Source organism: Selaginella moellendorffii, unplaced genomic scaffold (assembly GCF_000143415.4).
Source record: "Selaginella moellendorffii unplaced genomic scaffold, v1.0 SELMOscaffold_2, whole genome shotgun sequence".
Lineage (NCBI taxonomy): Eukaryota > Viridiplantae > Streptophyta > Lycopodiopsida > Selaginellales > Selaginellaceae > Selaginella > Selaginella moellendorffii.
The window spans coordinates 14,475-41,513 of record NW_003314263.1 but is presented as its reverse complement, the minus strand read 5'-3'; the positions used below and the strand labels follow the sequence as shown (position 1 = coordinate 41,513).

Sequence of the window (27,039 nt, the reverse complement as noted above, 5' to 3'; positions counted from 1 at the left end):
TCCCGCTCTCGACCTTTCAAGTCAGAGCTTTTAGTCCAAACGTGTTACGCTTGTTTGGCTTTTGATTCGGCCACTACCACGTGGCGCCCTTCCAGCTCCACTTTGGGGCCTAGGGATTTTGTGTCTCACAACTCCACCACCTATAGACGAAGTTCGATGTCCTCATCGAACGGTAAACCCTTTTATAAAGTAACACCCATATGTATTACTGTTTCCATCCTTGGCCCCCGGCCAATATTTGTCTATGGTTTGACATTGAAGGCTCACCATGCCTTCTCCATATTCGTCAATGGTTTGACATTGAAGGCTCACCATGCCTTCTCCATATTCGTCAATGGTTTGACATTGAAGGCTCACCATGCCTTCTCCATATTCGTCAATGGTTTGACACCAAAGGCTCACCATGCCTTTCCCATCCTCTAAGGAGGGTAGTCTCTCCAACTTAGAGACTGATTGGACCACAGGTAGTGGTTCTCCCCTTTTATTGATTTAGTTCTCACTAAACCTCTTAGAGACCCTTCTCTAAGTCAATACCACTACTCCTTCTCGAGTAGTCTCAATTTCCATTGATTGAACGTTTGCACCTTGGAACTTTTACTCTTTGACTTCTGGAAGTCAATTCCCTAGGTGTTTCCAACACCTTGCATTGCACATATTGTGCAACTCCACTCCCTCCTCCTAGGAAGTTCTCTACTTGAGGGCACCATCATCCTCTCTTCTATTTCGTGCCACCTTGGGTACTAAGTTCCAGTTATCATACTTTGTGCTAGGGCTGTCCATGGCCCTATCATTTGGCTACCTTACCGCTCCATCCCTCGGAGCTTCCCTTTTCGCCAAATCGGAGCAATTCAGAATCCATTCTTGGAGACTCGCTTCCTTTCCCGCAATTTGTTAGCATCCAACACATTAGTGTTCCTCGCCTAACTTTGCCACTTGGATTCCTTCCAAGGGATTCTTGGCCACTCATCTTTTGCTCCTATCTGTTGATGGTTGCACCAAGCAACACCAAATCTCTACCTCCCTCCTTGAGGTATTCTTTTGATTCCATAGCAAAGGCTCGGTTTTGCCAAGACTAGGGTGTTCACCCCTAGTAAGTCTCTTTAGCATTTTCTGCTGTGGGCTCTATCCACGGCCCAACTTTGTGACCCTCCCATGGGTCTCTTATAGAGACTACTTTCCTTGGACACACTATGCCATCGCAATAACATAGCTCATTTCCCTAAGGTGCTTTTCCCCACTTGGTCACCTTGACCAAGCCACACCATCCTCAATAGTTCAAATCAACACTTTGAACTAAGGACCTTATTCCTTACCCCAAACAAAGACCTTGTCCTTATTTAGCCACAAGATCACCTAGTGATCTCACCTTGGCACCTTAACAGGTTTGCCAATAGGTACTAGGTCTTCCAGACCTTTAACTTGTTAACTACGACCCCGGGGGCATCCCCCACACTTGGCGGTGCGCCCAAGCTAGCCCTTCCGGCCAAGGGTTCATAGCAATTGAGACTGGGTGTCCCCATCTCATTCACCACGTCCTTGGTGCCACTTGCACCAAAATGTTCAAGTTAGATATGTTGAGCCACACTAAGCAATCTAACCGTGCATCACGACTCCGAGGCATCCCTCGCTTGGCGGTGTGCCCAAACCAGTCTCCACACTGAGAGTCCATGACCACCGAAAAATGAGTGTCCTCATATTCCAAACCATCACCACGCCCTAGTGAGTTGGGACTCGAACCCAAGCACTAGAGGGTCGGGACTCGAACCCAACCTCCGTATACCCCAATTCTTGCCACATTCCTGACTCTCGCCGGATTCCTGACCTGCAGACCACATTCCTGACTCTCGAGACAGTTCCCTATTCCTGACTCTCGAGACACTTCCCTATTCCTGACTCTCGAGACACTTCCCGATTCCTGAGTCTCGAGCCACATTCCTGATGATGATGTGGCGCCTCCTCGACCTCAGCTGTATTTAGGCCGTCCTCGATCCAAGAGTGGTGGAGCTTCATCAACCTATAGTATATATAGGTTAGCCTTGTTCCATTTCTCCACAATCTGAATCAACACCAGTCTAAGGCCTCTTCTTTGTTTTCGCTAGCTTTTTCTCTTTGTCTTTAGCATTTTCCAGTCTTGATCTTGTTGGGGGTCTTGACAATTTGATTCAGATTGTGTTTTTTGCTTTTCTTTTAGCTTGTTTTGATTATTTGATTGCCTTTGTCTTTTCCCCCCTTTCTTTTCTTTCTTCTTGCCAATGGAGTCTCCAAGCCATCCTGATTTCTTTGCCGAAGTCCTTGCAAAAATCCAGTCTGAGAATACCGAGCTGAAGGCGACCCTTCTTCGCATGCAGCAGGAGCTTGCTTCACTTTCGGCTCAAGGATCCAGCAAAGTTCCTGAACCGAAGGTGAGTTTCCCGGCGAAATTTTCAGGCAAGCGTTCGGAGCTTCGTGGATTTTTGAATCAAATGGAGCTGATCTTTGCACTTCAACATCGGCGGTACCCCACTCCTGAGTCTCAAATCGGCGCGATTGGGACGTTGCTCGAGGGTGCAGCTTTGTCATGGTTTTCTCCTCTTCTGGAGAAGAGCATGAAAGGGGTCGTGGTTCCGGAGCTGATGGATCTTCAATTGTTCAAAGAGAAGCTCGAAACATGTTTTGGCGAGACGGATCGGGTTCGGGCTGCTACCACAAAGATGAGACGTCTCTCTCAGGGGTCTCGTCCTGCCTCGATCTACGCTGCAGAGTTCCAACTCCTTGCCTTGGACACTCAGTGGGATGAGCGGGCCCTGATTGACCAATTTCGTTTCGGCCTCAACAACGGTGTCAAGGATTTGTTGCTCACCATGGAGGATCCCAAGGACCTGTCGGACGCCATCAACAAAGCTGTTCGATGTGACAATCGTCTCTTTGAACGTCGTCAGGAAAGTCGTCGCGCCGCTGTTTTTCCGTCCCAGACTCAGGAATCCCAGCTTGAGTCTTCGGGGCATAGTCCTGAACCTACTGCTCCGGTCCCGATGGATATTTCTGGTACTCCCCGACTCATTAGAGGGAAGTTGAGTCCTGCTGAGAGGCAACGTCGAATATCTCATAATCTTTGCCTCTACTGTGCTGATCCTAATCACAAAGCAGCTGTGTGTCCCAGGAAGCCTCCCCGATTGCTCGAGTTCACTCTGCCTCAAAGTCCACCACTGTTGCAGTCGGGAAACGACCCTATCCAAACAGAGTAGGAGCTGTCTGTTTGGACTCCCCAAATAAAAATCACTTTTCTTCCTTATCAAGCTCCTCACCACCTTTCATCAAAGCCACCACCAATTCCCGCAACTTCCGCGTCCCATGTCTCCTTTCTTTCACCAGACAATCAGGACTCAAGGCTTTGGCGCTACTGGACTCGGGTGCAACTTCCTGCTTCATGGACACGGACTTTGCTGCCCGACATCACGTTCCTCTTTCTCCTACCATACGGGATCTGAGGGTTGAAGGCATCGGCGGGCATTTTGTGTCTCCATCTTCTGGACTTAGGGAAACGTTGCCCGTTCGAGTACACATCGGGTCCACCGTCACCGATATCGCCTTCAACATCATCAACAGCAAGTCTTCCTCTGTGGTGCTCGGTCTTCCTTGGTTCCAACTACATCAGCCTCAGATTTGTTGGAAGGACTTACAACTCATCTCTCCCACATCACCATCTCCCACGGCTTCCCCTGGTGTTCATCGAGTCCGAATCAGGAAAAGTTCCCTAAACTCAAGTCGGGGTTCTGTTCCTGACTCTACGCAGTTTTCATCCTCTTCTTTTTCCTCTCTTCCATCTTACACTGGACAGTATCCTCGTCTCATCATTCCATTTATTCGTACCCCTCCTCCTATCTCCACAATCACTATGAAAGAACTCCTTCATGAAGAACCTCTTTTTCTTTTTGCTTTGCATGTTTCTCCTGTCAGTCTTCCTGAGAAGTATCATGATTTTGGGGATGTGTTTGACAAGAAAAAAGCTAGTGTACTGCCTGTTCATCGGCCTTATGATTGTCCCATTGATTTACAGGAAGGAGCGTCACCTCCGTGGGGGCCTATCTACGGGTTATCCCCGTCCGAGCTTAAGGCCCTCAAAGAGTACGTGGATGAGAACCTTGCCTCAGGCTACATTCAGCATTCGCAGTCCCCGGCTGGAGCGCCTGTCTTCTTTGTCAAGAAGAAGGATGGGAGCTTGCGGCTAGTCATCGACTACCGAGGTTTGAACAAGGTGACTGTTCGGAACCGTTATCCGCTGCCCCTGATCTCGGACCTGTTGGAACGCCTCGGCGGTGCCCGCTTCTTCACCAAGATCGACCTCCGTGGAGCATACAACCTGATCCGGATCCGGCCTGGTGATGAATGGAAGACTGCGTTCCGAACCCGCTATGGCCACTTCGAGTACACTGTCATGCCATTTGGCTTGACAAATGCTCCAGCGGTTTTCCAACACATGGCGAACGACGTTTTTCGGGAGTTTCTTGATCAGATGGTGATCGTCTACCTCGATGACATCCTCATCTACTCAAAAACTCAGGAGGAGCATGACGAACATGTTCGCAAGGTGCTAGCGAAGCTGCGAGAACACGGCCTATACACGAAGCTTGAGAAATGTTCCTTTGATCAGCAGTCTGTGGAGTTCCTTGGGTACATTGTCACTCCTGAGGGTATCACGATGGATCCTGCTAAAGTCAAGACTATTCTCGAATGGGAGCCTCCACAATCAATGTCAGACGTTCAGGTTTTCCTTGGCTTCGCCAACTTCTACCGCAAATTCATTGATCACTACTCTGACATTGTCCTTCCTCTCACACATCTCACTCGCAAGGATGTTCCCTTCTCTTGGTCTGCTGCTGCCCAGCAGGCTTTCGACACACTCAAGGCGGCCTTCAGTTCTGCTCCTGTCTTGATCCATGTTGATTCCTCACAACCTTTCTTCATCGAGGCTGACGCCTCCGACTTTGCCATTGGTGCTGTGCTATCTCAACTCGGAGCGGATCACGAACTTCATCCGGTCGCTTTCCATTCTCGGAAATTCCAGCCTGCGGAGATCAATTACGAAATCCACGACAAGGAGCTTCTTGCCATCGTGGATTCCTTTGGAGAGTGGCGCCGTTTCTTGGAGGGGGCGAGCCATCAAACAACAGTCTGGACGGATCACAAAAATCTCGAGTACTTTGCCACTTCCCGAGTTTTAAGCCGTCGTCAAGCAAGGTGGGCACAATTCCTGAGTCGGTTTGACTTTGTTATCAAGTACAGACCTGGAAAGTTTCAAGGCCTTCCTGATGCTCTTTCAAGGCGCTCCTATCTCAGTCTCAGGCCTGGTAATCCTGCCTTCGATCAACAGGATCAAGTTATCCTCGGTCCTGATCGGCTTCAAGTTATGGCAATTTCCCTGGCCCCTCAGGACTCCTCCTTGATGGATGCAATCAGAAACGATCTTCAATCCGATGATCTCGCTAGCGACATTTTTCCCCATCTTCAGGCTGGACACCCAGTGACTCCCGACTGCCGGCGATTTGACGAGTTCGAGTTCTTAGATGGCTTATTGTACCGTGGGGAGCAGCTTTACGTTCCTGAAGGTGATGCTCGAAGGTTGATCCTGATGGCGTGCCACGATAGCCCGACTGCTGGTCACTTCGGCATTGCGAAAACCTATGAGCTAGTTGCACGGGACTTTTGGTGGCCTCACATGGACGACTACATCAAAGCTTTTGTTACCTCCTGTGACACTTGTGCCCGGAATAAGGTACCTCGCCACCTTCCTTCAGGTTTGCTTCGTTCCCTTCCGGTCCCTTCAGGTCCTTGGGAATCCATCTCCATGGATTTCTTGAGTGATCTTCCGAGTTCTGGAGGCTTCAACAGCATTTTAGTCGTGGTGGATCGCTTCACAAAGATGGCGCACTTCTTGCCATGTACCAAGGAGTTTTCGGGCGAGGACATGGCAAAACTGGTATTCAGGGAAATTTTCCGACTTCATGGGATTCCTACAGATGTGGTTTCGGATCGGGGGCCTCAGTTCATCTCTCATTTCTGGCAACGGTTTTTGCAGCTGCTTGGAGTGAAGGCCAACCTCTCTTCGGCATATCATCCTCAAACTGATGGGCAGTCCGAGCGAACGATTCAGACGTTGGAACAATTCTTGAGGTGCTTCATCAACTATCATCAGGATAACTGGTTTGATATCCTTCCCCTTGCTGAATTCTCCTATAACAACTCTGTTCACTCCTCTCTTCGAGTTTCCCCCTTCTTTGCGAACTCTGGCCGAAATCCCCGATTCAATCTCTCACTTCCTTCTCCATCTGAATCCTCTCGTTCAAATCCCCGCTCTGAATCATTTATCTCCAACCTTCAGGAAATCCACAACTCCATCTCCTTCCACCTCCATCGTGCTCAGGAATCTCATAAAACATTTGCCAATGTCCATCGTCAGGATTGTCCCCCTTACAATATCGGGGATAAAGTCTGGCTCCTCAGGCGAAATATCTCCACCACCAGGCCCTGTCCAAAACTCGATTTCAAACGCCTTGGTCCTTTCCCTATCACTGCCATCATTAATCCTGTCACTTATCGCCTTGCACTTCCCTCCTCATATCAAATTCACCCCGTTTTTCACTCCTCTCTCCTTGAGCCTTATATTCCCAGTCCTATTCCAAATCGGGTCATTCCTCCGCCTCCACCAGTGCAGCTCGAGGATGGGTCTGAGTACGAGGTTCAGGACATCCTTGATTCCAAGATTTCACGATCTAAACTCTACTATCTGGTGGACTGGAAGGGTTACGGACCTGAGGAACGCACTTGGGAACCTGCGGACAACCTGATTCATTCTCCTGACCTTGTTCAGGACTTCCACTGCCGCTATCCTTCTCGTCCCAGTCCTCATTCTTTTTCTCCATCTCCCATCCCTCGCCACTCATCTCATCCTCCTTTTCGTTCTCGTTCACATCCTCGTTCCACTCGTTCTTGAGGAGGGGGTGCTGTCAGGAATCCCCCAATTCTTGCCACATTCCTGACTCTCGCCGGATTCCTGACCTGCAGACCACATTCCTGACTCTCGAGACAGTTCCCTATTCCTGACTCTCGAGACACTTCCCTATTCCTGACTCTCGAGACACTTCCCGATTCCTGAGTCTCGAGCCACATTCCTGATGATGATGTGGCGCCTCCTCGACCTCAGCTGTATTTAGGCCGTCCTCGATCCAAGAGTGGTGGAGCTTCATCAACCTATAGTATATATAGGTTAGCCTTGTTCCATTTCTCCACAATCAACACCAGTCTAAGGCCTCTTCTTTGTTTTCGCTAGCTTTTTCTCTTTGTCTTTAGCATTTTCCAGTCTTGATCTTGTTGGGGGTCTTGACAGGCATCACCCAGGATGCCTGGCGTGACTCCCCACGCCGGTGCACCAACTTTTACTCAAAGCGCGCTATAGATCACAGCTTAGGAACCTAGTTCCTCCACACTGTCAAGTCCTCTCACTTGACAAGTCTGTGATCATGCATGGACTCCTCCACGCTTGGCCCCATGGCCCACCCTTTTTGAAGTTGTCACCTTCAACTAGGGTATTTGTTCCCCTGACTTGCCAATCTCGCTTGGCAAGTCCTCTGACCACTGTAATATGGTTCTTGCACAAGCGTGAAAGTCCTTGACCATCGACTTTCGTTCAAAGCCCTCTTTTTGAACACTCAGGAACTACTTCTCTAACCTTGATAGCCTTGCCTCATGGCAAGCTTCAAGACCACGCTTCTGCTGCGCCACTCCGATTTCGCGCGTTCTATGAACCATTTACGCTTGGCCTTTCTAGGTACTAAGCTACCTAGAATTGTCTTTGGGAACCTTGAAGGAACTCTGTCCCTTAGCTTGCTAAGGCCTCCCTTTTTGCAAGCTTTCCAATTGCCACATAGTCTAACATGGACAATTCCATATTTTAGACTCTCCATGGCCTCACGGTTGCTAGCGGCAATAACCCTCGAGCCCCCACTTGATTCTCCACTCCCAGCTGGCATAACCAACCTTGGTTATGCCCTTCGATTCCTATGGTTCGGTTCTATCCCTTTACTTCTTGCTTTTGGCTTCGCACCTTTCCTTCGGTCATTCTCCTCTAGACCAGGAGGATAGCTTTGCACTTTCTATCATGCCTTAGCAATTATTCCTAGGGATGAACCTACCCAATAGCCCAGGGGGTGGTTCCTCAATCCGGGTATGCTCACCTTATAATCCCACACATTGGGATTACATTGTTGCTTATGGGCCTTTACATGCCCATTACTAGCCTTGCCAAAGTTCCATTTTTGGCTTTGTCCAACTCGGGTAAACAGTCTTCTCCTGTCTCCGCAACCTTGGACATTTGGATAGCACCTTCTATCCATCATTCGCTAGGGACTTAGTCCCTTGGGCCTTATCCATTGCCCTCGCGACATCAAACACCACCTTCTGGTGTTCTAGAGTGTTCGGGTGTCCCAATGATGGCTTTCTTGACAATGAGTATTTCCTTTTATGACATTGACTTACTATATCGCAACACAAGCAACTTATCCCCCGTAAGGGTATATCCAACTTCCCTATGCTATTAAGAAGTCTTGGGTAGTTACCTTCTACCCGTTTAACCAATTATTCTGCACCTCTTGCTTAGTTGCCTTACAGTTGTCAAGTCCTACAACTCATTGCTGGTGCTTCCACACCTCCATCATTATCTGGGTCACCACACTCCAACTGCATGCTTTGCAACTTAGGCTATGCCATTCCCATTTCTATTGGGATTCCTTTGGCAAGGGGTTCTCATGAACCCCCGAACATAGCCTCAAGGTATCACACCTTGGCACATTTGGTGTCTCCACACCATCGGCTCCACGAGCCTACCTCTATGACACTTCCCCTTTGTGTCTAAGTCTTTGCCAAGACCAACACCGCTATTTCTCATGCCAACCATCTATTAGCATTGCACCATAGAGGTCACACACAACTTTGTGTCAAAGTTGTTTTCTTCTGGGAACACCTTTCCCATAACTTTAGCATGGCACATTTTACCATCGATGAGATACCTTCTGTTCTCATCCTTGGATTCTATGATCCCCCCCCCCCCCATCCTTCGTGGGGTACAACACACCTCAGTCCAAATGCTTCCATCAGTCCTTTTAGGACCATTCCTTGACTCTACTTGAGTCATCCAGCAGTTTTGGACTTGGTTAATCCACAGACCCGTAAGGTCCCACTTGTGAGGCACTAGCTCACTGAAATACACTTCTTGCATTCCTGTCCTACTCAGAAGGACTACTTTCACAAGTGTTACTCTGACACTTGATTTTGTTCTCTGGGGCAACCTTTGCCCCTTAGGACTACTTGTCCATGTGATGAGAATACCACTCATCTCTAAGTACACCCCCCAACTCCTTGGGTTATTCCAGCATTTATTAAAGGTAGCCCTGGCTACCATTTCAAGGACTTGAGTCCTCTTCCGTATTTGACCTCCCACGGTCATTACTTCTAGTCTCACATTCATGAGCACCAACCTCAACTATATGAGGATAATCTTGTGACTCCTTTATTGCTTTGGAGTCTTTATCTTTCCCGTGATCCCAACTATAGTTGTTTACCACAACTACATTAGCCAGTTTGCTAAGTCAAACGCTCATCTGGATCACATCCTCAACTCTCTGAGGAAAACCATATACTGTTCCCAAGATCCCAAAGTCGTTCCCTTACTGGCCCCTTTTCTATCCACCACATCGCGCCCAAGTTTATGCATGAACTCAAGTGGAGAGCCATGTCCTCTCGACGTGCTACTCCTCAACGATAGGCCCACTCCTAGGACCTTCCGATGCCAATATCAATGGTGATATACTTGAGCACCAATAAAAGTCAGACTAAGGAACAGCTCCGATACCAAATTGTAAGCGACTAATTTTTCCATTTTACTTTAGTCACTTAACCACACCTCTGACCACTTGGAGGAGTCTCATTCACCGCCTCCATAAGTCCAATTCAGGACTTAGGACTTGCTAGCCCCGAGAATGGCATCTATGCCACTCAACATTTGCACTTGGTCCAGGTGCTCCACGTGTCCAATCCCATGACCGGCACTCAAAGGTACCACCGACATGGCAGCCTGTTATGCTAAGGCCATGCCCAATCACCTTTGCCACACTGGTAGTCCAATACTACTTGCATTGCAGTCTTGGCTCTCCAAGACTAGGCAATCCATCCGTGAGTGGTCATCTCAGATCCACTCCTTAGCATCCTTAGGATGCCCACCGACAAGGGGAATAGCCTTCCCCAATATCCCTCTGTCAGTCTCCACTAAGTCCCTTTCTGCCCCTGACCGTGTTTGCCAACACTGCCACTGGATTGAGGCCCACAGGCCCGACCACTAAGTCCTCTGGGACTTCCTCACCACACGACTGAGTCCTTGGTCACTACCCCAGAGGACTGCTCCTCTTCCTTTCCACAGTCTGGGCCTTTGGGACAACATTTTGGAACACCGTGGCCTTACGCGAGCCACCTGGGTACTCTCCCCGCCTTCCTCCCTTGGGTGCTTTAGCCATGGGCTTAGAGCGAGGTTCCGTTGAGCCACGCCTGGTATCCAAGTAGGTAGTGCCACCCACACTTGGACTGGGAGCATCGGCCAGTCGATCTCCCGGGGGAACTAGAGCCGGCTCTTGAACACTTCACCAAGCTACCCCGCTTATCGGTCCGTGTTCACTCTAGTCTTGGACTTCCCAGTGGTCAGCTCATCACCCAACACTGGGTCTGGCCTTCCTGGGCCAAACTGGCCTTTCCTGGCCAAACTGGCTCCACTGGGCTCCAACCCCCACACTCTCCCTACTATACTTTTGGAACCCCCCACAGCCTCCCCCCCCTGGGGGACGATTGCTTTGGGCTTTCACCCAACTGCCTGTATTAGTATTCGGACTCGGACTCGAACTCGGACTCGGACTCGGTCTCGGTCCCGGTTTCAGACTCGGACTCGGTCTCGGTCTCGGCTTCGGCCTCGGTCTCGGTCTCAGTCTCGGACTCCATCTCGGACTCCATCTCGGGTCCATCTTGGGCTCCATCTCGGGTCCATCTCGGACTCCATCTCGGACTCCATCTCGGGTCCTTTTGGGTCCCTTTTTGGAGCCTCGCTTATTGCTCACTTCGTGCTCATTTCTCGAGCACTTTGTTAGGAGTTCCACTCCCGCTCTCGACCTTTCCAGTCGGAGCTTTTGGCCCAAACGTGTTACACTCGTTTGGCTTTCGCTTCGGCTACTACCACATGGCACCCTTCCGGCTCCACTTTGGGGCCTAGGGATTTTGTGTCTCACAAGATGTCATTTGCTATATGCTTTCAAATTATGTGCAAAGATCATCTTTATTTCTTGTATAAAAATATTTTTTTCACATCACTTCTATCACTAGTGAGTTAGAGTTAATGAAAAATAAAAATTTATAATAATAATTAAAGTAAGAATATAAAACAATATGTTATAAATAATATTCACATGATTTATTACCCTATATTTCAAAAAAAAATCTAAAAAATTATTTAACAAGTATATATATTTTATGAAATTTTATTACTTAGAACTTTTATAATGCATTTAAATAATATAACTTTAAATCTATAATTTTTATAATTTTTATTTATTTAAATAAATTCAAATAATTATTAACAAAAATAACTAAAAACTTAAAAATAAATGGTTTGCCCAAGGTTATTCAAATAACTTCAGCCCCTCGAACTGCAAAAGTACCCAAGGTGGTTAGAAACAATGCCAAAAGTACCACAAAAATATTTGTGATTGTTAATGAAAATGCATAGTGGCCACCAAAAAAGAAGGAATAAATAAAAAACATAAAAAAATAACATGAAAATAATCAAATAAAATAAATTCAATTTTGGTGGCATTATTGTTCAGTTTCTCATTCACATGTTAGATCGTTCTTGATTTCGAACTTTCACGAGTTATATTTTATTTTGTAAAATACAAATTGTTTTCTTTTTAATCCTATTTCCAAATATATATTAATAAAATCTATGTCTATTTAGTTATTATTTTGTGCATAATTAAAACTATTGAATTCTCTTTTATTGTTAACATTTAATTTTTTCACAAATACTATAAACAATCAATACTGAATTTAACATTGTTACTCATATTTTCTTTTGTACAATTATATAATAAAGTAATACTTAATGGTGATATAATTCATGATACTTTCAATGAAAATTTACAATCAATTTTATTCTAAATTATAAGAACAGAGTTCTTTTAACAAAAATAAAAATTGTTTAGAATAATATTATGAATATTTCGACATTGATTATAAATTTTTTAGCTTTACTCTATTAGAAATATATAAGTATTGAGGAATCTTGAAATTGTTTTTATAAAGTAAGTTTTTTTTAAAAATTAATATAGTAAATGTTATTTTATAAGTTTATATAAAAATTACTTATTCTTTTATAATGATTGTAGCTATATATGAAAATAAATATGCATGCATTAGTATTTGGTTTGCTTAATAGTAGTGTTATTTCTATTTATTATTCTAATTGATAAAATGGAAGTTTATAATTATAAACATATCTATAATTTATAAACAGAAGATTAATCTTATTGAATATCAACTATTAGACTGTTAAAATACACTAGAATATACTATTGAATATCAACTATTAGATGGTAGAATAAACTAGAATATACTAAAATGTGTTTTGGAAAGTTTATAAATGATAAATATGTTTATAAATTGTAATTACAAAATTAATCTAAATGGATAATAACCGTTAGATGGTAGAATATCCTTGAACATCTTTGTATATTCTAAACATATTTACTATCATTAGACTTTACAGGTTCACTTAAGGAAATTTAAAAGAATCCACGTAATTAAAAATGATTTAGGTTAAATATAATGTTAAATTAAAATTAAAACCACTATTAAAATTATATTAAAATGATTTACTCTCCATTCTATTTGAAATGATTACAGTTATCTGTGAGTCGTAAGAGATTTAAAGGTAAAAAGAAATTAGGATCACCGGCAGTTTAGGGTTCTTAGAATGTCTCGGCGTAGGGATCAGGGCTCTTGTACGAGTACCAGCGCGCGACCGGCACATAGATCCCCAGATTCACGAGGCTCAGCCCCGCGATCAGCCAGTAGTAGCGCTCCAGATGCCCGGCATTCACATCGTTCTGGAGCCACGACGGCGCCCCGCGATTGACGCAGGTAACGAGGACGCTGCTCAAGAAGCTCCCCACGCCCAGATTCGCGAGCGCCAGGGACGTGCCCAGGCTGTGGAAGGTGTCGGGCGATTGCTCGTGGAAGAATTCCAGCAGGCTTGAGTTTGTGAGGCCCTCCGCTATGCCCAGCACCACGTACTGCGGCACCAGCCAGAAGATCGTGACGCTGGTGGTGGGATTCATCCAGGCTTTTCTCTTGATTTCCATCAGCGCTGCGATGCCCAGGCCGATGGCGGCGATGAAGATTCCCAGCCCGCTTCTCTGGAGCAAGGTGATGCCGCGCTCGTTCCCGGAGAACTTTCTTATGGTTGGGACGATGATACGGTCGTAGAGTGGGAGGAAGAGGACCACGGTGAGGTTGCTGAAGAGAAGCATTGATGCTGGCGGGATTTTAAAGGTGGTGCTTCCAAGCCGGTTGTCCATAGCCATTCCTTGGCGGAGGAAGAAGGTGCCGGACTGAGATGGAGCAATGCTAAACCAGAGCGTTGCCAACCAGATTGGGAGCATTCGTATGACGAGCTTGACTTCCTCGACTCGGGTCACGGTGGAAAGCTTCCAGGGGCTGGTTTTCGTCGTGGAAGACTCCATCTCCATGTCGGTATCGAGCTTTAGCGTTGCCTTGTCAAGAAACCTGGACGAACGAAGCTAAGAACAGGGAAAAGTCGAGAGCTACAGTCACTCACCGGAACTGGTTGGTGTGTGGAATGTGTCTTTTGCCTTTGGCAATCGACTGTTCTTCGTGGAGCTCCAGGGATGGTGCGACGACGTTACGCTTGCGGAAAGCTGCCACTATGACTTGCACCATTTTCGTAAGGGGGCTTCCTTCGGGCCTACGGTACCGGTATCTTGGGGTCTGGATGAGGAACAGAGCTATGGACACCGCAAGGATAATGCCGAGAAGGCCGAATCCCCACGAGAAACCGACGTGATCTTCAATGTAGACGAGCATGGTGACGGATACCAAGCCTCCGATGTGGATGCCCCAGACGATGAAGTTGAAAAAGGAGAACTTTTGCAGCCGCTCGACGTTGTCAGACTCGTCAAACTGGTCGGCTCCGAAGGACACGAATGAGGTGGTAGCGCTTCCACCTGCGAAGGCGATTGCGTAGAGCGAGAGGAAGAGGAAAGCATTCTGTCCGGGCGATGCGTGCTGGCAAGTGGGGCTTTGAGCCGGGCAGCTTGGAGGCCGCAAGTTCTTGAGGGATGCGGAGATGGTGAGGCATGTCAATCCCTGGTAAGTTTTTCAGTTTTTCAGTTTTTTTTTTGTTGGATTGGTGTTGGTAAAGCTACTTTTGCAGATAGAATTTGAAGTACTCACCACGCCGTAGAGCACGAAAGAGTACAGCAGCGTCCTGTAGCGGCCCCAGTATGTGTCGGAGAGAAAAGCCCCAAGAACTGAGGAGAGAAAGTAAGTGCCTTGCAAATTGTTAGCGTCACTTGCGGATTGAGAAACATCTCGATGCATAACACCCGTCAAGTATGTCAGCAGGTTGGAGATTATGCCGAAGAAGATGACCGTCGCAGCTACTTGGATGACTGCAACACACTCGCAAAGTCAAGACACTGAAAGCTTTGCAAAGCGTTGGAGAAACTTTACAGATCATAGGGATCGCGCCGGCCCATTTTCCAGTTTTCTTCTTGAGAGCGGGCTGGCCCTTGAAATCCAGAGTTCCGTTTTGAGCATACAGGTGGGTTTGTGCATTGCTCTCCATTTCCTGCGTTGTTTGATGAGACATATTTCGAGCTGCCACTCAGAAAGACAGAGGGAATGATAGAAAACTCACCATAGCTTCTTCGAATGCAATGCAGAGAGACCTTCCAACGTGCAATCATGTCGTGACAAGATAAGCTACAGAGGAACAATCAGTATCTCGATAGAAATATCTTGCCAAACATTTTTCAACCAAGACGTAAAGCACTAAGTCTCGTTCTAAACAAGAAACTATAAAAACGTTTTGACTTGAATTGACTAAATCTGGGTGGTAGATGGGGCGTTGAACTGCGGCCAGCCTCTGGTCTCCGTGCCAACAGTCCTAAAAAACCATCTTTTCAACATGGCTACACCGAGATACTGATAGATACTGCAGTAGCCTTTCTTGTCACGTTATGATCCCAGAGAATCTGAAGAAAAGAACCTTCAATCTAGCAAATTTTGACTTGACAAGAAGGTAAGAAAACAAGGTACTCTCTTTTCGTGTTGTGTTGACCTGTTTAGACTTACCAACTAAATCTTGGTGTCAGAGGACAGTGTTGCCTGCAAACAAGTTGTCGGATTTGGGCACAGAAATGCCAAAAGTTTACATGATCAAGTAGGCGGCCTTGCAGTCGAGAAAAAATGTAAGTTACCAGGTTTGGACACAGAAATTTCTGGTACTGAGACGTCTGTGTACGAATCAGCGCAAGACTCAGTCGTGTGAAAGGACCAGCTCCACAGCACGCATCGACTTCAAGTTCCATCCAATGGAGTGCCATAAGAAGATACAAGAACACGTACCAGAAGCTCGAGATATCGCAATCAAGGCAAAGAATATCGCAAGAGAACAACCAGCTGAATTCCCGTGAGTTGCAATGGCAGGGTCTCCTAGGCCAAGCTCTCCAAGCAGTCAAACGTGGCTCGAATGTGATCAAAGCAGCAAGCAAAGCTAAGCACTACCTTCAGCAGTGTGGCCAGAACGTCTCGCTGTATGGAGAAACGCTGGCCAGGCTTCTTAAGAGTTTACATGTGTGTTGGTTCTAGCGTCTCTGCTCCTGTCTCCCAGGATGAACAGGGCTGACAAATTGGACTGGGGATGCAGATGGATCTATGAGGCCCAGCATAAACTGATTAAGCATCAATAATAATTGATCAGATTAAAAACCATAATTGCAAAGTAGCTTAAAAACATGTACTTAAACTTGTTGATTGCTCAACCCCACATATACCAAAGACTACGGGAATGCATAGCCTCCTATTCAAGTTGTTACCACTAGCCACCCCATTGCTACAAAATGCATTTAGAAAGAGGATATATATAGGATTGTGAAGGGAAACTTTATGAATACCAAGATGAGTAAGCACTGAGAAATAACTGTTGCCTAAGAACTTCAACTTTTTTACACTCTAATATTAATTGTCACCATAGCCATCCAAAAGTTCATCCTCCTTGGCACTGGCTTTTTCGGCAATGCTATTGTTACTTTCTATCACACCACCATTTTAGGATTATTGCCAATCCTTCATTAATTAATCACACTTAGTCTAAAACAAAGAGAAACCCATAATCTTGACTTTGTCTCGATCATAAGCACATTTTAGCCTCTTGACATCATCTCAGCAATGATTGTGCTCCTTCCTAGAGCACCTCTTGCTTCAGAACCTCTTAAATAAACCATTACACTTGATGTCTTTAGATTTTCACCTCCCTTTTCTTTTTATTAACTTCATAATATAAGTAGCCTAATTCTTTCTTTAGCACTTCCTCTCTTTCCATTATGCAACATTTTTCACATTGAAACAAGATGGCTTTTGACTTGGGAAAAGTACCCCAACATACTTGGCACTCACTCTTCTCCCACTCTTTATACTCATTCTTCATTCCCATGCAATGTACCAAAAATGAGGAAGGAAATTCCATAAACACCAAGATACAGAAAAACCATTATTGCTTAGGGACTTAAGCCTTCTCATACTCTAATGCTAATTGTCACCACAATGATTTAGAGGTTCACCCTCTTTAGCACTGGCCTTCACTATTGTTGCTCTCCATCACACTACCATTTGTTTTTTATTTTCCACTAAACCTTCTTTTGTATTTTGTCTCCCACAATTAAGGTCATAGCCCTAGAATTATTGTTAATCCTCTACTAATTAATCATATTTAGTCTAAAACAAAAGACACAAACACACTCTAATCTTTTAACAAGGACACTTTGTCAAATCCTCTCTTCCACCCAACCTAATCACAAGCTATAGCATGCAATTTGTTAATGCAATTGTTATGGTGTAAAAGGATAGAAAAGGATTTCATGCCAAAGTCCTATTAGTCGATATAAATTTTGAGTACACAGGCCAATGATATTACACAAATATCAATCCTCCAAGGATAGGGCTTTGTTATTGAGAAGTTTTTTATTGATAACTGAATATCCACATGATGAATTTTTTCCATCATCCTTAAAAATTTTGAGATCTATAATGACATTTATCTAAAAGTTTACACCTTCATAGAAATTTTTTTTTCTTGTTTTCTTCAATCTAACTTTTTTCCCTTTTGCTTTATCTAGATTTCTATTATTTTAATACTTGTTAATTTTTCTTTCCTTTTTCTTTTCCATGTGTTTTTATATATACAAACAAATAACTAAACTGACAATCAATTTTGTAAAATTTTATCTAATTTATATAATTTTTTTACACTTAAGTTTTTGTATTTTATTAGTTCATAACTATAGTGGCAATTTTAATGGCCATAACCACAGCCCATCCCAAATGGTTATGGCCACCTTCTTCCACATGTGAATTATTATTGTTACATTGTTAATAAACAATTGCTTCACAATACATTAAATATTGCTATGGCAATGCTTAATTTTTTCTTCTTGCTAGCATGCATAATAGATATCATTTAATTTCCAAAAACAAAAAAATGTGATGCTTTGCTTTGAAAGTTGGTAAAAGTTTAATTTCGGAACTGGAGCTGAGTTAGTGCAGCTTCAAGTACTCAATATCTAGTATGAAAACCATGTCAAAAATGAAAACATGAAATCAATCCAGCCTATAAGGTTAAATGGAAAAAAATATAAACACAACTGTTGCACTAGCAGGTTGGCCTAGGCAGCCATTCGCCATTATATGGCTGTTACTATGGCTGCCAAAGCCAGGAGTTGGGTTGCTAGTCCTCTACTGCGATGAGGTGCTAATTGACATAGGTTTGAAATTAAATATCTCAGTATGCAATGGCATTTGATATAGCTAAATTTAAAGTTAAACATAAGATATCTAGATCTAAGCTTTTTATGATATATACTTAATCATAGTAATTACAAGATTTTGATCCCAAGGAAATCAATGCACTGTTGCATGGGAATCTTGCAACGTTGCACTCAAAATCCTATGAAAATCACTAAAGAAAACGCTTAATTTCTCTCTCTAAAGCTCATGGAAAATTATAATGAATGTGCCCTAAACCACATGGACCAACTAGTTAGGTCTAGTTATATAAGATATTAAAGTCCATCTCTTGCTAATAGTTTTATAGATACATAAATAGAACCATCTAAGAAAAGAACCTTACCACCTATACCATAAGCTAGTATACAGTTGTTAATAATGAATCTGAAAGATTGAACTATATCCTGTTGAGTAAAATGTATATTATTAGCTCTCCACCCGTGTACTATCATGATAATTTCATTGTTATTCTTTTGTGTTTCATAAACGTGATCATAAGGTGAATTTTTCCATTGTAAGAGGACATAATCTATAGAACGATATAAAAAACTCATTGAGACTCGTCTTCGTGGGTCATAATTGAAACATCTTTTATTAGCTCGACTTGAATAACTGAGACATTGTAGAATACTCAAATTAAATAAGATTATAATACTGATTAAGAATTTCATTTGAAATATGCTGTTGAAATTTTCCTTTGATTATTATAATAAATCAGATTTAACTTACTATAAAACTACAGTCATAGAATGTTAATTTTAAAACTACACTTAGATTTTAATAGAACCTTATTTGATTTTAGTCATTAAATTACATTGTTTTGTTTTTGAATAAAAATATTAATATAAGGTGATGTGATGTGTTAGTGTCTATTACAATCGCTTGCTAATTTTGATATAATAAATTTTGGTAGTTATTATTGATAAGCTACACCAAATACATGCCCTGGGTCCTTGATAAAAGACACTTAACGCTAAATGAAGAAAATGTTAGTGACACCATTTAATCCTATAATCTCTTATAAGTTCCAAAATTCATCTCTCTCTCTCTCTCTCTCTCTCTCTCTGTGACCTTTCTTGTTTAATCTAACTTTTCTTTCTTTTTTCTCTATGTTTAGATTTTACCTTTCCCTTTATTGTTTCTTTTTATTTCTTTTATTTTTCTAGTTAAAAGCGATGTATTACACAATGTTAAATCTTGTGGTCAAGTAACATGCAATCCTATATCAACATATGTAGTTACTAGGTGATCAACTAGATGCAATGTGTGATCATGTATTGGACACAAGAAGTAGGTAAATACTGCTTGTTTAAAACTCGCCATATAAGTTCCTTTGAATAAAAAGAAAATTTAAGAATATGCTGTATTGGTAGCGAACAACGCAGGAAGAGCTGTGTCGATGTGCACAGCTCCAAGGACATCTCAGCGAGAGGGAGGATGATTACCGAAGAAAACGAATACGGCTCTTGTCGCCGGAGCACAAGGACTTACACGGAGGTCATGCGTGATGAGAAGCTCAAGCGCAACAGACTCGAAGAAGGATTTGGCCGAGAAAAGGAAACTGGAGAAGGGAAAACAACCAGCTGGTTCTAAACGAAAGAGAGAGCACTCGAACGTGGGGATGGGATGCTCTGGACGGTCCGAATTGAAGACAAACTCGCCGGCTCCACAAACTTTGAGCCTGGAATGCATGTCACAGGCGAAGTGAAGCTTGCACAAATCATCTGGCATCTTTGCAACTGTCTCCCACTTGAGAGTATGTTCATCCATTTGCCATATAACAACTTCCGAGTATTCATCCAGTATCCTCGTCGCAACCAGAAGATGGTGAGCCACTCACAACGGTATCCACCACAGCCTTGCATAGGTCACAGAAACAGATTGGGCTCCACAATGCGAATGCTTTCTGCGTACTCTTCCACACCATCCTACGCAGGAAACTCACGCTGTGAATCTGTCAAGGCTTCAGCTTCCATGTCGTAGAACATGATCCTCAGGTACCCGTTTCTGCCACTTTTCGCCAAGAAGCAGAACATGTTGCCAACGATGACATTGCACGGATAGAACTCAAGGTACTGCAGCGGTTCCAACTCCAGGACCTTCCTCCTGCTTTCGTATATATAAACACCCCTGACTTCACCGAATTCGGCCATTTCCACCACCCTGAACTCTTTTGAACTGCTCGCCTTGGGAACGATAGCTGCGGTGGACACGACGATCTTGGGCGGGATAGCCACCTGAAACGCCTCCGATTTGAAAGGATTGAAGACGTGCATCATGGCCGAAAAAATCATCAGCGAATCCAGCCCGCCGCTGTTGATCTTGTAACCAGCAATCGCGTTCTTGGAGGTGCTCCGGCCGCAGGAACTTCATCCAGCTTGGCTGCCGCCTGCGCCGATCTCGCCGAAAAGCCAGGGCATCCGATCCCGTGGATGAACAAGAGCCGATGCTCCTCCCCCTCTCCACCTGCATTTCTTTCGCAACGAAAGAACAACGCTATTTAGCTCGCCTCAAATGTTAATGAACTGGGTTTGAACATCGTCAGGAGAGCCCATTCCTTTGAAAGTGAAGTTCATTTTAAAGTTATGGGTTTTATAGTTCTGGGGACATGTCATGCTTTTCATTTATACCAATGCTTCGGTATAGTGTGGCCAATAAGATTTCCTGAAGACTGGGCTTGGTGTGGTACATGTAAGTTGTACCATGAATTTTTATTGCAAAAAATTTACCAATTTGACATCAGTGAAGTGATAATAATAAACATTAATGACATAAAATAATAATTTTTCATGAGTAAAAAAAAATAGAACAAGATGAAAATTTATATTGCTAGTTATTTATTTTTCCCAAGCATGCAGTAAAAATTTCATTGGTTCATCTTTTAAAATTTATGAAATCACCACTAAAAGAGTAATCAATAATGGTTATTTTCATTTCTTATGCAAAAATTGAATTAGTACAAGCAAAATAATAAAATGAAATATAATTTATATATGATTTTGGCAAGTAATAAAGCTTTAAATAAAATAGAAATTATATATAATAAATAAAACTAAAGAAAATCACATTAAAAGGTAATTTTTATACAAAAAAAATTAATATAGTAGAAGCTGAGTATAATTCATCATCATGGGATATCATATAAGATAATGAAAATTAAAGTTATGCACTCCTATAATTATCAATTATTAAGAATATTGAAAAATATATACTTGATATAAAATTTAAACTAATATTAAAAAAAATATCTTTGTTATACAAATTATATCATTAAATTTATTAATTTAGAACTCATGAATTAAAAAAAAATATAACAAAGCATGTAGTTGCCCTTAACTCAGAAAATCTGAAAAGCTAGTAATATTTACCTCGTTATCCTTAGACCATGCCAATTCTTTCCCGAATCACAGTCTTATCCATATCCATGATGATATAATAATAATACATGTTTTTGATGGTCCAACTAGAGGCATGAGACCACAAGAAAAAAAAAGAAGAGAAGAATGTAAGGGTGATAGTCAGGTGATGATAGTCTCATCCATGATGAAATAATTCTTCATTTGGCTCCAATTAAAAATGAGTCTAATTGAGACAAGTTTAACAATTTTAGCAACAACGTCCATAGAAACCTGACACCAACCTCAAATAATTTTTACTCGGCCAGATTGTTGTGTAGAGGCAATAATGCTAATGCAATTAACAAAGAATCCCATCTCATGGATAAGTTACTTGATGTGATTTCCATTGCTCTGTTTGCTAGCTGTTTTTCTTGCAAAGAGAGAAAATCACTCTCTCATTCACTCTGATCGAATGCTTAGTGGGTTAATCAAAATTGTTAACAAAACTAACGGTTATTTTAAATTCTAAACACCTTTTACTTTAATAAAAGATAGCGTGCAGGAAAATTTAAGAATATGCTGTATTAGTCCTATATAAAGGAAGAGGTTTGAGGGTATTTTAGGTCAAGCTATGGAGGAAGGGCGAGAGCGAGTGGCACTCAACTCTGTAAGTTTTGACAAAGATCTTTATGGCGATCGGGTACATTACGTTCGTTTCATAGGAACAACGCAAGAAGACAGTGAAGACGATGATCCAGGAAGAGCTGTGTCGAGGCCCCCATACACAGCTCCAAAGCCTTTACTCGAAGAAATTCCGGGCGAGGAGCCGAAAGATGAGGATCTGGGCTTCAGGAAGGAGCAGCCTATTGCTGCGAGGGAGGACGATTACCGAAGAAAACGATTGACACGGCTTTTGTCGCCGGATCGAAATGATCCCTTTCTTTCGGGGGACAAGACTCCACACCCGAGCACCAGGACTTACACGGAGGTCATGCGTGACGAGAAGCTCAAGCGGGATACGCAAGAGACTTTCCAGCAAATCGCGAAGATCGAACTGGAGAAAGAAAAGGATCTGGCCGAGAAAAGGAAACTGGAGAAGGGGAAACAACCAGCTGGTTCTAAACGAAAGAGAGAGGAGGACTCGGGTGCTGTTGTGAAGAAGGCCAAAGGATGGGATGATCCAGATGGTCCCTCGAGCTCGGCTCCAAGTGCCTTCGATGAGACTCCGAGGAGAACAAGATGGGATGAAACTCCGATAGCAACACCGAGAAGAGAGCGTTCTCGTTGGGACGATAGAACTCCGGTGACAAAGGTGGCTGATCAAACCCCCGTGATTTACACTCAGACCCCGGTGGGAGGAGTGGGCTTGCAAACTCCGAGCGAGGGGAAGATCATGGCAGCGCGGATGACTTCGGGGCTTTACGAACTCTTGAGCGACGAGGACTTGGATACGATGCTACCAAGTGAAGGATACAAGGTGTTGGAAGCTCCCGCGAGTTATGTTCCTATCAGAACTCCTGCGAGGAAGCTTGTGGCAACTCCAACTCCAGTTCCAGCGTATGCTATCCCTGAGGAGGATCGCAGCCAGGAGTATGGTGTTTTGAAGGAAACTCCGGATGGTTTGCCGATGAAGGCCGAGGATGTCCAGTACTTTGGGAAGCTCCTGGGCAAGGAGAAAGAGGAAGATATGTCTCCAGATGAGATCACTGAGAGGAAGATCATGAAGCTGCTGCTCAAGGTGAAGAACGGCACGCCTCCGCAGAGGAAGTCGGCTATGAGACAGCTGACTGACAGGGCTCGGGAGTTTGGAGCTGGCCCGCTTTTCAACCAGATACTCCCGCTGCTCATGTCTCCGGCACTCGAAGATCAAGAGCGCCACCTTCTCGTCAAGGTGATCGACCGGGTTTTGTACAAACTGGACGAGCTCGTGAGGCCGTATGTTCACAAGCTCCTTGTCGTGATCGAGCCGCTCCTCATCGACGAGGACTACTACGCTCGAGTCGAGGGACGAGAGATCATCTCCAACTTGAGCAAGGCAGCCGGGCTTGTAACCATGATCACGGCGTTGAGGCCTGATCTCGACAACACTTGTGAGTACGTGAGAAACACAACGGCCCGTGCGTTCAGCGTGGTGGCATCGGCACTCGGGATCCAGTCGCTGCTCCCGTTTCTAAAGGCGGTGTGCGTGAGTAAGAAGTCTTGGCAGGCACGGCACACGGGGATCAAGACTGTGCAGCAGATCGCCATTCTCATGGGCTGTGCCGTGCTTCCACACCTGACTTCACTCGTGGAGATCGTCAAGCACGGCCTGGACGATGAGAACCGAAAGGTGAAGGTGATCACGGCCTTGGCTCTGGCCGCTCTTGCCGAGGCTGCAGAGCCTTATGGGATCGAGAGCTTCGACTCGGTTATGATACCTCTATTCCAAGGATTGAGGAAACACAAGGGGAAAGTTTTGGCCGCTTTTCTCAAGGCTATGGGGCTTATAGTCCCGCTGATGAGCGCCGAGCATGCAAGTTTCTTCATCAAGAATGTCATGCCTGTCGCGATCAAACAGTTCGAGTCACCCGACAAGGAGATGAAGAAGATTGTTCTCAAGGTGGTGAAACAGTGTGTTGCCACTGGTGGTGTGGAGGCTGACTACGTCCGGCAGGAAATCCTCCCCAAGTTTTTCCAGTATTTCTGGACGCGACAGATGGCGCTGGACAGGAGGAACTACAGGCTGGTTGTGGAGGCCACGGTGGAGATCGCGAACAAGGTTGGAGCTGCTGATATAGCTGAAAAGATGGCGGAAGGTTTGAAGGACAGCAGCGAGGAGTACAGGAAGATGGCTGTGGAGACGATCGATAAAGTCCTGTCGCAGCTGGGAGCTTCCGGGGTCGACAGCCGAATGGAGCAGCTCCTGGTTGACGGGATGATATACGCGTTCCAGGAGCAGCCGGAGACGAGCAACGGTACGATCATACTCAATGGTTTTGGAGCACTGGTTCACGCACTGGGATCGCGAGCGAGCCCTTACTTACCACAGGTTTGCGGGATGATCAAGTGGAGGCTCGGCAACAAATCCGCCAGAGTTCGTCAGCAGGCAGCCGACTTGATTGCTCGCATCGCGCCGGCCATGCTCGAGTGCCAAGAGGAGCAGCTCCTGGCACACCTCGGAGTGGTCCTCTACGAGTCCCTCGGGGAGGAGTACCCGGAAGTTCTCGCCTCCATCATCGGAGCTCTCAAAGCCGTCGTGAATGGCATCGGCATGACGAGGATGACGCCTCCCATCAAGGACTTGCTGCCTCGCCTTGCTCCCATCCTCAAGAACAGGCACGAGAAAGTCCAGGAGATCTGCATCGATCTGGTGGGACGGATCGCGGACCGTGGCGCCACCTTCGTCCCGGCGAGAGAATGGATGCGGATATGTTTCCAGCTCCTGGAGCTGCTCAAGGCGCACAAGAAGTCGGTCCGGCGAGCAGCAGTGAACACTTTCGGCTACGTTGCTCAAGCCATTGGTCCTCAAGACGTGCTCGCGGCGCTGCTTGACAACCTGCGAGTCCAGGAGCGGCAGAACCGGGTGTGCACGGCAGTGGCCATCGCCATCGTCGCGGAGACTTGCAAGCCTTTCACGGTGCTGCCGGCGCTCATGAACGAGTACCGTGTCCCGGAGCTCAACGTCCAGAACGGGGTGCTCAAGGCGCTCTCGTTCTTGTTCGAGTACATCGGCGAGGTGGGGAGGGACTACGTCTACGCCGTGACGCCGCTGCTCGAGGACGCGCTCATGGACAGGGATCTGGTGCACAGGCAGACGGCGGCATCGGTGGTGAAGCACTTGGCTCTCGGGGTGGCGAACTTGGGCTGCGAGGACGCGCTGCTTCATCTCTTGAATTGCCTGTGGCCGAATGTGTTTGAGACGTCGCTGCATGTCGCGAGTGCGGTGATGGAGGCGATCGAGGCGCTGAGGGTGGCGTTGGGACCTGTGGTTATACTGAGCTACTGCTTGCAGGGGATGTTCCATCCGGCAAGGAAGGTGAGGGACGTGTACTGGAGGATCTACAATGGGTTGTATGTTGGGTCACAGGATTGTCTGGTCGCTGCTTATCCTGTTATTGAGGATGTGGGGAGGAATGTGTACAGTACTAGGCCTGAGCTTCACATGTTTGTGTGAGTGTTAGCAGCAACGCTCTTAAGATGAAAAAGGCGACGATAATCAGACTATGGTCTTTGATCAGAAAAAGGTTTGTAAGAAAGGATATTGCATTTGTTTTCTGATTAATACCGGCTTTTTCTGCGTTGGTGCTCGACTTGGACAACACGCTCGCCTACGCGCACACGGACATGGTGGCCGGATCAGACTTTACAATGGAGGGCGAGGAATTTCCACTGTTTATGACGGATTGGATGCGTTTCTAAAGATGTGTCGGGACTCGGGGCTCTTAGAGTGCGTTTGAGGAGGGTAAGAGGCCAGGTCGTGTGATTTTCCTTGTTGGTAAGGAGTGTATCCTCTCGTGGATGCGGCGTACCAGATTCACAGCCCTTCATACTAATAGTATATGGCGTTCTTCTTAACATGTACCGTGTCTGCTTTTACATTACTTTGGCCCAACTATATGCTCGATGGCTAGTCGGAATCAAGGGTGAGATTGAGGCTGGAAAACCTTGGAAGTCCTTGAGCCCTTTTTATCCATGTTCCCAAATCCATCCAGCTCCGTTTCTGGGTTGAATGGAAAAGTGGAACACTGAAATATTGCAGATGTGGTTGTCCTTAGAGATGCAATGCAATGGTTCTCTACGATAATGTCAAACCAAACTTTTTATATTAAATTTAAAACAAAAGAAAGTTCATATTTATAAACACAAAGATTAATCTAAACCATCTTTATAAAACACACATATGAAATAAAAGAGAACTTGTTTTCTCTTTTTCCATATTAGAGTTCATGCATGGGCTTCTATTAGAGCTTGTGATCTCATAAGAATCTGGTGGTTGTGACCGAATTCGCTCAGGGCAGGCAGGTGCATTGAGTTCCATGTGATTCTAAGTTTTGGTTTTGTCTCATGCTTAATTGATCATGTGCATGTGAATAGATGCCACGTCCATGATGCATTCTTTTGAACTAATGATAAAATCTGATGCAACGTTCATTACTTTACAGCAGGTACCCAACACATTTTTAGGAGAGCACAACATAGCATTTGCTCTAGCAGCTCTAGTTAAAAACAAAAAACTGTCATAAAGAAGGAAAATTGAAAACACTACTACTACATAAAACCAGTAGATTCCATTATAATTATAAGCACAAGATATGTGTAGAAATATGCTAAAATGTGTTTAGGAAAGTTTAAAAATTCTTAACATGTTATAAATTATAAACACAAGATTGATTGCTAGATAACAATAATATAGAATATCCAAGAATATATCCACTACCTTCAAACCAGTAAAAAATTCAAGTATATCCACTACCCCTTGCTTAAGCAAACCAATAAAAAATTAGAACAATTTGATATATATCTTCTTATATATAAGGTGGCCATTTGAAAATCCCTAACACACTGTTGT

At 44.6% G+C, this 27,039-nt stretch overlaps 2 protein-coding genes and 1 long non-coding RNA gene across 4 annotated transcripts; 2 read left to right on the top strand and 1 right to left on the bottom strand.

The window, feature by feature from the left end:
• Positions 1–12,926: 12,926 nt before the first annotated feature.
• LOC9647140 (protein NRT1/ PTR FAMILY 8.3) lies at positions 12,927–15,099 on the bottom strand. Of its 2 annotated transcripts, XM_024663426.1 has the most exons (5): positions 15,008–15,099; positions 14,821–14,938; positions 14,542–14,759; positions 13,907–14,454; positions 12,927–13,854 (listed from the first exon to the last, which is right to left on the bottom strand). In XM_024663426.1, exons 1-5 carry the CDS (start codon positions 15,008–15,010, stop codon positions 13,038–13,040), a joined length of 1,704 nt encoding a protein of 567 aa, XP_024519194.1. In that variant the 5' UTR covers positions 15,011–15,099; the 3' UTR covers positions 12,927–13,037. The 2 variants fall into 2 exon arrangements, with proteins under 2 accessions (XP_024519194.1, XP_002962323.2); XM_002962277.2 differs by lacking the exon at positions 15,008–15,099 and having other exon boundaries at positions 14,821–14,980.
• On the top strand, positions 14,346–14,906 carry LOC112342124. Its single transcript, XR_002990840.1, has 3 exons — positions 14,346–14,457; positions 14,522–14,631; positions 14,713–14,906. It is a non-coding gene; the product is annotated as an uncharacterized LOC112342124 (long non-coding RNA).
• Positions 15,100–22,122: 7,023 nt separating the features above from the next.
• Positions 22,123–25,644, top strand: LOC9643361 (splicing factor 3B subunit 1). The gene has a single exon (XM_002962702.1). The coding sequence runs from the start codon at positions 22,123–22,125 to the stop codon at positions 25,642–25,644; it is 3,522 nt and encodes a 1,173-aa protein (XP_002962748.1).
• The last annotated feature ends 1,395 nt before the right edge of the window (positions 25,645–27,039 follow it).

Excerpts from the sequence above, each read along its gene's own strand:
- LOC9647140 (XM_002962277.2), bottom strand. The coding sequence starts at position 14,959 with ATGTCTCATCAAACAACGCAGGAAATGGAGAGCAATGCACAAACCCAC. Across the intron at positions 14,455-14,541 it reads CTTTCGTGCTCTACGGCGTG|GGATTGACATGCCTCACCAT; the intron begins GTGAGTACTTCA and ends AAAACTTACCAG. Across the intron at positions 13,855-13,906 it reads CCACACACCAACCAGTTCCG|GTTTCTTGACAAGGCAACGC; the intron begins GTGAGTGACTGT and ends TCGTTCGTCCAG.
- LOC9643361 (XM_002962702.1), top strand. The coding sequence starts at position 22,123 with ATGGAGGAAGGGCGAGAGCGAGTGGCACTCAACTCTGTAAGTTTTGAC.